The 12,717-nt window shown below is 45.6% G+C and overlaps 1 protein-coding gene across 2 annotated transcripts in view; it reads left to right on the top strand.

The window, feature by feature from the left end:
• Nucleotides 1–12,717, top strand: part of ARSB (arylsulfatase B) — a 166,652-nt gene that overhangs the window by 100,359 nt on the left and 53,576 nt on the right. The window contains exons 6-7 of one of the 2 annotated variants that reach the window (XM_064596286.1): nt 1,262–1,332; nt 1,581–12,459. In XM_064596286.1, coding sequence (XP_064452356.1) covers nt 1,262–1,332; nt 1,581–1,591 — 82 coding nt within the window. In that variant the 3' untranslated portion in view covers nt 1,592–12,459. Of the gene's footprint in view, nt 1–1,261; nt 1,333–1,580; nt 12,460–12,717 lie in introns of those variants that run through there. The other variant, XM_045897092.3, reaches the window with a different exon arrangement.

The following is a 12,717-nucleotide window of genomic DNA, read 5'->3' as shown; positions in this document are numbered from 1 at the left end:
AAATCCCAAGCCACTGCTGTAGACAGCTACCTGTGATTTTGAGTGTGGATATTGGGTCACCTGAAAATACGCCCTCTTGGTTACATCAGGGACCTTAGTGGTTTTTCAAGTGTATACAAATCCTACAGTGTTAACAGTACTTTGCAACCTTTTATTGGGTTATCAAGCAGTCCTTAGTACTCCCAATGATTGAAATCATTTTTTACATAAGGCTGAGTCTATACTAGCAAAATGTCTTGGGAACATCATGCACACCCCGCATATATCTGGTGATGTTAATGTTCTCATTTTTTTTTTTTTTTGAAGATTTTATTTGTTTGAGAGAGAGAAAGAGTGAGCGGGAGGGAGAGGGAGTGAGAAACTGAAGGAGACTCCACGCTGAGTGCAGAGCCCAATGTGGGGCTTGATTCCATGACCTCAAGATCATGCCTCGGGCGCCTGGGTGGCTCAGTTGGTTAAGGGACTGCCTTCGGCTCGGGTCATGATCCTGGAGTCCCGGGATCGAGTCCCTTATCGGGCTCCCTGCTCGGCAGGGAGTCTGCTTCTCCCTCTGACCCTCCTCCCTCTCATGCTCTCTGTCTCTCATTCTCTCTCTCTCAAATAAATAAATAAAATCTTTAAAAAAAAAAAAGATCATGAGGCCTCAAAGACCTGAGCCAAAACCAGGAGTCGGACGCTTAACCAACTGAGACACCCAGGTGCCCTAATGCTCCCAATGTTTTAAGAACACCATTGATCTAAGAGTCACATGATCTAAAATCTGGCCAACAACTTTGTCTGCCTTACTCATGATGTAAGGGGTTGGACTGTGATCCCCAGGTTTCTTTTCACCACTAACGTAGGTTGTGCTTGTAGTTTTGATGCCACCATCTTCGTAGATGTCCTTTCCTCATCTCCCTGTGAATGGTCAGTATGAAGCCTGCACAGAACGACTTGAGTTCTCATTTCCCTTTGTAAACAATGGTCATGTATAAATGCAGCCACAGTGTTTATTGCAAAGGGTCACAATTAAGAGTATTGTTTAATTGTCATATGCTTGACACTGACAGTCTTACTAGATGTTCAGTCATTACTATAATGTAGACAAATAATTATGAATTAAAGATGCACCAACAACAGATTTTAGAGATCTCCGAATTCATGACAAAGTTGTTAATTGGCAAGCTTGTTATTTCCTGTAAGTACAAGGAAAGGAAGTATTAAAAGTCATCGTATTAATTTGAGAGAGGAAATTAACGTTTCCTAAAAAATTCTCTTCTAGTGAAGGAAGCCCGTCCCCCAGAATGGAGCTGCTGCATAATATCGACCCAAACTTTGTGGATATTTCACCGTGTGAGTACCTCATTTATCGCTACTAAACTCAATCTTTTTAGCTCGCAAAAACATTTTTATTGCCTAGTGTGTCTCCAGCCTCACTTTCTCCTTTTCCACTTGCGTTTGCTGTCCGGATAAACAGTTCTCCATAACACCTGTTGCACTGACCTCCCTGTGGCTTTGGTGCCACGGAGGGTAGATGCTGTTCGTGGCCCTGCCACTTACTGGCTATATGACCTTCAAGCCATGTCATCTCCCTGCCTCAGCTTTGCCATAGGATCTCAGAGGCTCCTGCTCACTGGGAACGTCATGTTGTTGTTGCTCTCTTCTCACCTGAGAGCTCCAGAGCCTTCTTCCAGGAAACCCGAGGTCAGATAAGCCACCGCATCATCTGATGGAGCTGGCCAGGTGCTGCCCAGCACCTGCTGCGTCTCACAGGTGTGACTTCCCTAGCAATCCTGAAAGTCATTTGGCTTGATTTTGTCTCCTGCCTAAGTGGAGCCATAGGTAGCCCCATTAATTCCTCAGGGAAAGAGGCCGTTTGTGCTCTTAGATCACCACAGGTTTCATAGTCCTGTGTAAATACCATGCTAGTGGCCCTATGAACCCTAGCCTAATGGGTTTGGGTCTGGAAAAGCCTTAGCTCTTAGGCCCTTTGTCCAGCCTCCATCATCAAGCCTCTTCTTGAGACTCCACAAAACAGTGCTCTTCCATTCCATTCATTCCCTTGGGTGCTGACATCCATCTGTTCTAGACATACTGCCACCCTTCCATTCATTCATTCCATTGTTCAGGCTTTCCTTACTTCCTTGTCCTCTCCAGTCTGTGCCATAACCTGCCCCAGGATTTCCCTGCTCAGACAACAAGCCCACAGTGGTTGTGTGTCTGCAGGCTCTTAAGGCCCCGCTCACCCCACCAGCTGCCTCCAGCCCAGTCCTCGCCCTGCTCGACACTTGCCTTTTCCAAGCATGATTGTCATGTTTTGTCTTGAATATGCTTTTCTCTGTGGCTGAAACACCTTTCCCTGCCCTTCCACAATTTTTCCTCATCCCTTAAAACTCAACACAAATGTCTCATATATGTGAATGCTTCTTGGAACCCCAGAAAGTCCTTCCTCAGCATCCTTTTGTATGTATCTGTGGGTAGAGCCTTCAGCAAATTCTCTTGTATGTGCCTTCATATTCCCCCAAGGTGAGAGCTCCTGGAAGTCAGGATCTAGGTCTTATTTATCTTTTCATCCTCATAAGTTAACACGAATACCCAGCACTGGGCAGGCTCTCAGTGATGATTACTTGATGACTAACGGAAGAGTGCTGGGATAGAATTAGGACCAAAGTGGAAAGGGAAGGGCCTGAGGGAGGTCGAGATGGCTATAGTATGGAGAAATTGCTATTTCTATTGTAGTAACTTAAGTCCGCGAGAGAGGCAAGGGTGGTTATGGGTCTGTATGGTAGCCACCAGCTATATGTGGCTTTCAAACCCCTGAAATGTAGCTAACTGTGAATTGAGATGTGCTGCAAGTATAAAGCACACAGCGGATTTTGGAGACTTAGTATGAGAAATGTGAAACATATCATAACATATTTACTCGTTGAAATGGCAATATTTTAGATATGTTGAATTAAATTTATTATTAATTTCACCTGTTTCCTTTTCCTTTTCTATGTGGTTAACAGATAATTTAAAATTACATGTGAATTTGCACTGTACTTCTGTTAGTCTAGAAGGATTGTTCTAGCAGGTGCCAGGAAGTGATTGGATCAGCTGTGTAGGAAGAGCACAGACCCGTGACTACTTACGGTGCCCACGACATCCATGGTTTCTAACCTTTTCTCTGCCCCAACATACCAAAGGGGTGTGACACATTCTAGTCTAGAGCAGTGATTCTTAACCAGTGATGTCAGAATCTCTGGGGGTGGCCAGAACAGAAGAGGGGAGGCAGGAAGGGTTCTTAAAACTTCTAGGTAGTTTAATGCACCGCAAAACCCAGTGTGACATCCAAGGATGTGCTGAAGATGCTGCACACATTGTAATGGTTGTCAGCTGTCCTTACTAAGTTCCATCTACAAATGAAAAGGCGCCCCCACTCACCAAGCTGAATTGTTCTTAGCATCAGAAATGGGGGAGTGCGCCTGGGTGCTCAGTTGTTTAGGTGTCTGAATCTTGGTTTGGGCTCAGGTCATGGTCTCAGGGTCATGAGATTGAGCCCTATGCTGGGCTCCACGCTGGGCATGGAGTCTGCTTAAGATTCTCTCTCTCCTTCTGCCCCTCCGCCCCCCACTTGCGTGCGCGTGCTCTTTCTCTGGGAGGGAGGGAAGGAGGGAGGGAAGCTTAAGTTCTGTATTTCCGTGTAACCCGGCCACAGCCCTGCTGGCTGCCTGCCGTGGTTTTTGCTACCTTTCCCACAGTGCCCCAGCTCAATCCCAGCACAGGCACAAGGTTTCTCCGGTATAAAAGTTAAGGAGGGCATGGAAATCAGAATAGAAAATCATTTTAATTTTGCCACCCATAGTTTATAAGGCCTTAAGCAAGTCCCTCCACTTTTCTTTGCCTCAGTTTCCCACATGTTGAATGACGGACTGACGATGACCCTTTACTGCTGTCCCAAATTCAGGGACATTTTCTGGCCTTCTGCTGCCCCCACCCTCTCCTTGAGGCCCACTCCTGGCCTCCCTGTTGGCCTTCCCTGCCAACCAGGGACTCCTGCTCTGACTCCTGCTTGTAACGAGGGACATTCTCCACTGTTGGCATCAACATAGAACCACATTCACTGTTGGTTCACAGAAACAGGGCATTCATTCTGTCTCTGCCTACAAGTAGCAAAGTGCCCCTGCTCCTCACATACATGCAACACCTTGGGCTTTTCTCCCTAGTTTAGTTTTTATATTCATTTCAATCCACTGTGCAGCAGAAGCTAAAAAAAAAGGAGAGCTATCTTTGGGGACCCACTCCTTCACCAGAGGATGATACCAGCTCATTTCCTTTTCTATGCAGTTAATTGGGGGGGGCGGTAAATCTAACTCTAAGAAAATATGTATTTATAGGACAACAACCAAGTCTGTGAAGATTGAATTAAATGATGTCTCAGGTCCCTCCCAGCTTTAATATTCTGTGGGTCTCTGTAGAAATAGGATCTCAAAGGAGCAAAGCTGCTGACTCAGTTTCTCTCCTTTTCCACCCTGTGCACATTACTAAGCAGTGTTGTAGCCAAAGGCATGGTTGTACATAGATAAATACAAGTGAAAATGTTAGAAACATTATAAGTGCTAGAGTAATTTGAATTGTAGGATTTTATTATTACTACATCCTGCCCACTTTTCTGATGCCTGGTCTAAAACATCACTGCATCAATCCACTTTTCCGTCTGCCCTCTCCCCTTTAGTGGGTTTTGTTGGGGGTTGTGGACCAGTGTCTCCTCCTATCATGAATCAGAGGAGCAGGCATTAGACATTTCCCAGGGGAGCCCTGCCTTCTAAGTACTACCACATCCCCTCAGAAGCTGACCTTTTGGGGTTTAACAGTTCTACGCTCTCCCTCTTATTCTTAGAGTACAGGGCGCCCCCAGAGGCCCTTCCTACTGGTAGAGTTGGGGCTTTTTTCATGGCCGCATACTCTTGGTACATTGTGTGTTGGGTATGAATAATAAAGATATTCCCAGAAGACTGGGACAGACACAGGCACACACCAGAGGTCATAGGGTTTCCCATAGACCAGGAGATTATGCAGTAAAGGATGAACGGTCTCAAATAACCACAGATCACACCCATTAGAATGGCTGCTATGAAAAGGAAAGAAAGGAAGAAAGAAAAAAGGAAGGAAAATAAGAAGTGTTGGTGAGGACATAGAGAAATGGGAACATGTAGGCATGTTGGTGGGAATGTAAAATGGGAATGCGCTGTTGGTGGGACAAAGGGGTGCATGATACACCATAGATGAACCTTGAGAACGTTTGTGGAATAAGCCAGTCACAAAAAGACAAATACTGCATGATTCCACTTAAACGCGGTACCTCGTATAGTCAAAATTATGGAGACAGAAAGTAGAATGGGGGCTGCCAGAGGCTGGAGGGGGCGAGACGGGGAATTCGTGTTTAATGGGTGTTGTTTCAGTTTTACAAGACGAAAAGAGTTCTGTGGGGGGATGTGGTGAAGGTTGCACAACTATGTGAATGTACTTGGTGCCACTGAACTGTACATTTAAAAACAGTTAAAATGGTAAATTTTATTTTTTTTACCACAATTCAAAATAAATAAATGTAAAATGTAAAACCAAAGAAAAGCATAGAAATTCATGAGGCCGGGGTCTGTATCTTTTTCATTTACTGCCGTATCCCCAGTGCATAGCACAGAGCCTGCCGTCCTAGTCATTTCTCGGCAAATACTTGTTAATGACTAATAATAGATCATCGGGTTAAAGTCATTGTCTTACTGTCTCTTAGCCTTTCCTGAACCTAAAGGACCTCCTGAAAGGCAATTCACACCCACCTTTTAATCCATGAACTTGCATCTTACATTTTGTTCTTACATAAAAATAATTTAATTAAGGGCGCCTGGGTGGCTCAGATGGTTAAGCATCTGCCTTCGGCTCAGGTCATGATCCTGGGGTCCTGGGATCGAGTCCCACATCGGGCTCCCTGCTAGGCGGGGAGCCTGCTTCTCTCCCTCTGCCTCTGCCTCTCTCTCTCTCTCTCTCTCTCTCTCTCTGACTTTCATGAATAAAAAAAATTTTTTTTAATTAAAATTAGTAAGTGGCTAGTGACCATTAACATTATCATATACAGATGCTGGAAACTACTTATCCAGTTTATAAATGCCCACCCTCAGTCTTGCCTGCATTGAAAATATCAGCCAGAAGAGAGGATGTGGGATTTCTCTAGATCTCCGTGAGAGACAAACATATATACTTATAAAGCCCCTGCCTGTGTGCTCGGCTCAGCCTGACTTCCCCTCAGAGTCCAGGGCCCTGCTCCTTCTTGCTCTTCTCTCTCTTTGTGCTCCCCTTCTTGGCAAGTTCCCTTGTATTGTTTCATTGCTCAATGTCCTCTCTGTGCCCCAAATCTGGCTCTGCTTTTATCTCCACCCCACCCCTCACCCCTCACCCCTCACCCCCGTGGCCAGTGTCAAATGTGTGGGCTGTAATTGCTTTCCTGTGTGCTTTGAGGAAACTTTTTATTCATCTTTAAAGGCTTTGTTCTGAGGTAACCTTGGACAGACATGTTTTGGTCTCCGTTCAGATAGTACCGTTTTCCCTTCCCTCCTTCCTTTTAAGAATAGATCCTAAGAATTATTTATTCCCCTTTGTCTTTCAAATATTTCTTTCTAGGGGCGCCTGGGTGGCTCAGTCAGTTAAGCATCTGCCTTCTGCCTTCGGCTCAGGTCATGATCTCAGGGTCCTGGGATCGAGCCCTGCATCGGGCTCTCTGCTCAGCGGGAAGTCTCCTTCTCCCTCTGCCTCTTCCCCTTCCCCCCTACTCATGCTCTCTCTCTCTCTGTGTGTCTCTCTCTCAAATAAATAAAATCTTTAAAAATGAATAAATAGAATATTTCTTTCTAGCAGGCTGACCTAGACTCAGTGTCCTTCTCGAGCAGTCCAAGGTAGTCAGAGGAGGAGGCCTGTGAGAGCCTGAGGGACAGGGATGATGCTGTTTAAGCTCATTCATGGGATGCCTGGAACTCTCTAAAGTTGTAGGGAGCAGCCGAGATTCCAAGTCAGGCCCTGAGATCTGCAGGTGTGAGCCCAGCTCGACGTGCTTCTGAGGAGCACCAGCTCCAAATTCCCTCAGGTTCCAGCCAGCATGCCTCAGACCATGAGGAGAAATAATTTCAAAAGAGTTAGTTTGCCTTAGAGAAAATATATACACCCATCCCACAGGCACCAGGCTTGACATGCACTGTTCTGAAGTAATGAGCCTGCACCATCTGAGACCACCACTCACCTCGGAAGTCAGACATGACATTCTGTGTATCGTTAGAATTCTCAGGTACATCTGGTGTGCAATGTATTCATATACACCTGACACACGTGCGTGCATACACAGCACTCAGATTCTTCTGGTAGGAGCTTGATCATAGATGAAGGGCACTGACAGATGTTAGCATTTTCCACACCACCAAAGGCCAAGTCTTCGAAGTGATTGTGTACAGCTCTGTTACTATTTCATTTTAAAAAGGCCTCCTTTCTTTAAAGGTTATAATGAGATGTTATTTTGCTCTTGATTACAGAGTGAAAGAAGAGTCTTTCCCTCCCTCTCGCTCACACACTCATTTTCTGTGGTAAAATTGCCAGTTCTGTACACGAGATCTGAGAGCTGTCCAGGTTTGCATGCTTGGAGTGGCTCCCTGTTTCCTCTCTGGAGCAACATTCAGTCTGTTTCTGAGATGATTTATTCAGCAGGTACGACAAGCTAGGTACTGGTGTAGGTCCTGGAGATCAGTTAGAGTTTAAGTTTTGTTAGAAGCTGGTCTGGAAGAGGCCACTTCCCTGCTTGCCGGCTCTCCGTGGTCCCCAGCTGCCCACAGCCGTGTGCGGACGCCTGAGCCTGTCAGCTACGACCTCCGTCATTCAGCTTACATGACCCCTCAGCACTGTTGCAGTGCCCACCTTTAGCCACCATCATCTTCCTGTGCTTTTCTGACACTTCTCTAGGGACCTGTTCACATCCCCCCTCCTCCATGAAGCTCTGCTTGGCCCCTCCAGTCTGAAGTCTCTTGAGCTTCTCTGTAGCGCCCTATGACACTGAGCTCTTGCTACCTCATACACAGTTGTTTATAGTCATGTGTTTTCCCCATCCAGAGCTGTCAGTTCCAAGGAGGGCGAGATTTCATCTATAACTTTCTCAATCCCCCCCCTCCTTTGTTTAGAGGGGGGAGGAGGGAGAGAGAGGAGGGGCAGAGGGAGAGGGAGAGAGAGAATCTCAAGCACGCTCCATGCCCTGCGTGGAGCCCGATGCGGTTGCGGCTCAATCTCACAACCCTGAGACCATGACCTGAGGGGAAATCAAGAGTCGGATGCTTAACCGACTGAGCCGCCCAGGTGCTCCTCTCAATCCCTTTTGTTGCAGAGTTTGTACACACTGAAAGAATGCATGCTAATAAATTAATCATTGAAGTTGGCTATCAACCACTCATTTAATTAGAATAAATCTAGCAAGAGCAATAATATCATACTTTATTTTCAAAGCACTTTCATTTCTTTCTGGGCATATTTGTGAGGTAGCAATCAAGAAGCAACCTTCTATCCTTCAGCCTAAAATTCAATATTGAGCAGAATAAGAAAAGTTAGAGGGGATGCATGAAGCCCACCACGTCGCAATGAGGAGATTGCTCACCATTGCATGGAACACCAGAAATTAGAAGTCATTCAGTTTGTCCACCCTCTTTATAAGCAGGAAGGAGAAACTGAGGCATTGGTCACACACAGCTAATAAATACCAGACCCAGAATTCAGGGCTTTCCAGGTTCAGGCCTCACACAAAAGTCACGTCCTCCTAATTTAAGGTGTCTCTTTGTTTTCTGTTCTGGATGGGATTTGAGCTAAAGGGATGCCCAGATCTGTGTTACAGTCATTCACTCAAATGTCACCGGAGCATTACATACTTAAATGTGGCTGGAAAAATGGGTCTAGCCGTGACACTAGCTTGCACTTTCATGCACAATGTGACTGTGTGGATGGCAGCAGCTTGTGTGTGTAAAGCTAGTTATGCAAGTCCTACAGTGCCCTGTAGTAATTACACTGCAGGATGGTGGTGGGATGAGAGAAAGGGTGTGGGGACAGGGGGTGTAGCCTAATGGAACATGCAGAATTCCGGGGTGTCCAAAAGTCTGGGTTTGAATTCCAGTTTTGACTTATTTCCTGTAAGCTTGTGGATAAGTTCTCTGAGTTATCCATTTCCTTGCCTATAAATTAAGGACAATTATATCTGTGTCTTGTAAATATGTCCCAACAAGAGTTCATAGCGATTATGTTCTGGCTGCTGGGATTGGGAAGGGGGCTGTCTGCACTTTTTGTTTCATGTATTTCTCCAGTTTTAAGTTTTAGTAACGAGCACATCTAACTTCCATAATTAGGAATGAAGCCATAAAGATTTACTTTTGAAAACCAGCCCGGGGATGCCTGGGCAGCTCAGTCAGTTAAGCATCTGCCTTTGGCTCAGGTCATGATCCCGGGGTCCTGGGATCGAGTCCCGAATCAGGCTCCCTGCTCAGCGGGGAGTCTTCTTCTCCTTCTCCCTCTGCCTGCCCCCCCCCCCACTTGTGCACGCTCTCTCTCACAAATAAATAAAATCTTAACAAACAAACAAACAGCAAACCAGCCTGGAGGGTTCTTGTGAGACTGGCCTATCTGGAAAGCTCCTGAGTCTCCAGTGAGTGGGAGTTGGGGCCGCACTGGTGTCTTTGCCCCCACGCCCACCTGTGCTGTGGCCGCGAAGCTAGAGTGTGAGCATCCTCCTCCACCGTCAGACCCTGACGGCCTCCGCTGGCATTCTTTGTCCTCATAGAATATAGGAGCCCATTTTGCAGCTTGTCACGAAGTGAGCAGAGTTTTGTCTGCAGGTGTTCTCTACCTGCTAATATTTGTCTTTAGCCGCTCATCAAATGTTCCTTGGTGTAGGTCGGTACATGCCCTTGGTCGCAGAGCCTAAACTCAGGTGACTTTGCCCCTTTTTAATTTTCAAGGGCTTTTCTTCTGCCTCCTTCACTTTGGCGAGCACTGAAGTGTGTTTGGAAATGTGGCCTTTTTGATGCCAAAGGCAGTCCCACAAGCCGCACGTCCCATCCGCCCCACTTCACACAGTGCATCTTAGGTAACATACCTCAAACCTTCGCTGTTAGCACTTAGTGCTGGGGTGCTGGCTTTCATCCTGAGAAAATAAACAAACCACACCAAACGCACAGCCCTTTAAAAACACGAATTAATCCTCACCACAGGCCTGGGCTACACAGAAATGGCAAATCCCACTGCCCCAATTTTATGTTTGGAGAAATCAGAGTCAGCAACTTTTTTAAGGCTTCCCAGAGCCAGATAACAGAAGCGGACTTGAAGGGCTGGGGCTGGCCCTGCCTCTGGGGAGAAGGGCACGTGGCCAGGGCCAGCTGCCTCCCTGCATTCCCTTCTCCATAACACCATGTGCTCACTTGCCCAGAACCCTATTTACACATCAGCTTTTATTTTTCTCCCCCAGGGTTACGATGAGGCCAAATCCTCTTGTTTCCAGCTGACCACTTATTTATTTGCTTACCTTTCTTTAATTCTGGTACAGCCTAGAAATTTTAGCCATGGCTTCCAAGAGTAGCCTGGTAATTCTAGTTGATTCAGAGGTCTATGCCGATTCTGACACTCAACACAGAATAGACTATACCCTCCACATAGTCCCTCCTCCACCACAGAGCCTGCTCAGTACCCAGGTCTGTTCAAGATTCGAGGGTATCCAGACTCCCTTTTTTCTCTCCCCTCCCAGACCAGACATCTTTCTACCTCAGTTCCCCAGTCTTACAATCTATAAGGATAAATCCATATGCCTTTCTTGAAATAGTCAACCATAAAAATTTGGAAAAACATAAAACCTCGCTAAATTTTGTGGGACATATCCAATGGAATAAAAGTGTAGTAAGTCCCCTTTCTAAATATTTACTAATCTGGCCAGATCTTTTTAGGGGCTTGAGGGTGCATCTGTATAAGGCTGAAATAAAACTTTTAAAAACACTTTTGAGAAGAAGGCTGAGTCCATGGTCGCCCGTAAGTAATCCATAATGTAAGATGTTAGTAATCAGGCATTTATAGACTGAAGTCTCTTACCTCTGGCAGCAAATACCTAGGGAATGAATACATGGCCTCTCTTCTGAAGAGCCTTTTGAATGAGAGGAAAACTGTGTGCCCAGGAAGCGATATTAACACAGTAATAAAATAAGTAGCAACAAATGATAAGTGATGTAAATTGATTACATAAGCGCTAAGGAGAAATAAAGAAATAATGAGAGGCATTTGGGGGCGATTAGGATAGATTGCCTCAAAAAGTATAGTCTTAAATGTGTCCATTATTTTCATAACTTTGGTTTTATCTTTCTTGATTTAAATGCGAATGAAGGAAAATAGTATTTAACACTGTATTAATTTGCTATCGCTGCTGGAACAAATTACCATAAACGTAATGACTTAAAACCACACAAATTCATGTTACAGTTCTGTAGGTTAAAAGTCTGACATGGATCTCACTGAACAGAAATCCAGGATGTTGGCAGGACTGTATTCCTTTCTGGAGGCTCTAGGGGAGAATCCATATCCTTGCCTTTTCCAGCCTGGGGAGGCTGCCCCCCCTTGCTTGGCCTGTGTCCTCTTCCTCCATCTTCAAAGCCAGCGATGGAGAGTTGAGTCCTTATAGCACATCACTCCAACCTTACTTCTGTCCTCATACCTCTTCTGAGCTCTTCCACTTTTTAAGGCCCCTTGTGATTACATTAGGCCCACCTGGGTAATCCAGGCTAATCTCCCTCTTTGAAGGTCAAGCTGATTGGCAACCTTAACTCCATCTGCAGTCTTAATTCCCCTTTGCCCTATAACCTAACATATTCACAGGCTCTGGGGGTTAGGACATGGACATCTTTGGGGCCATTATTTTGTGTACCACAGACACCTACTCTGTTGCACTAGACTTTATGAAAAATAACAAAAAATAGTTCATAATCTAGTTGGAGAGAAGAACAAAAACATACAAAAAGTTAAAAGAAAATCAAGTAACAGTTCAAGGCCACAGTGGTAGAGATTTGCAAGCTGTACTTGATTACTTGTCAGATTAATTGCCATGGAGTCTGGTAGACAGAGAGCTGCTATTTGAGTGGAGGGCTCAGTCACACAGGCTGGTTCATGAAGGGAAGGAAGCCTTGCGTGGAACCCTGAATGCAGAGCTCCTGGGGTGGAAAAGGCAATCCTGGGACACACAAGCACATGAGCAAAAGCGTGTATGTGTAAGCCTGTTGAAACAAAGGGAAAGGGGCACCTGGGTGGCTCAGTCGTTAAGCGTCTGCCTTCAGCTCATGTCATGATCCCAGGGTCCTGGGATCAAGTCCCATGTCAGGCTCCCTGCTCAACGGGGAGTCTGCTTCTCCCTCTCCCACTCCCCCTGCTTGTGTTCCCTCTCTCTGTGTGTCTCTCTCTGTCAAAAAAAAAAAGAAAAAAGAAACAAAGGGAAAGCAGGAAGAAGAAGATGGGATGATAAAGACAGTATGTCAGACTAAGGAGGCTAGACTTGATTCTGATAGAAGGGAAGCTACCTGTTTGTTTCTTATACCAGTAATACGTAGGTGGGGTGCTGTCTAGAAATTTTGACAAATACAGAAAAGCTCAGAGATCAAGGTAAAAATCACCACATTCCCTCTATCCTGCTACCTCAAAGTAAGCAATGTTAAT

This window comes from Mirounga angustirostris, unplaced genomic scaffold, assembly GCF_029215605.1.
Source record: "Mirounga angustirostris isolate CCGP_5_RB_7025 unplaced genomic scaffold, mMirAng1.0.hap1 SCAF_7, whole genome shotgun sequence".
In the NCBI taxonomy this organism is placed as follows: Eukaryota; Metazoa; Chordata; class Mammalia; order Carnivora; family Phocidae; genus Mirounga; species Mirounga angustirostris.
The sequence above is the reverse complement of the archived record's forward strand: the minus strand, read 5'-3'. Positions and strand labels throughout refer to the sequence as shown.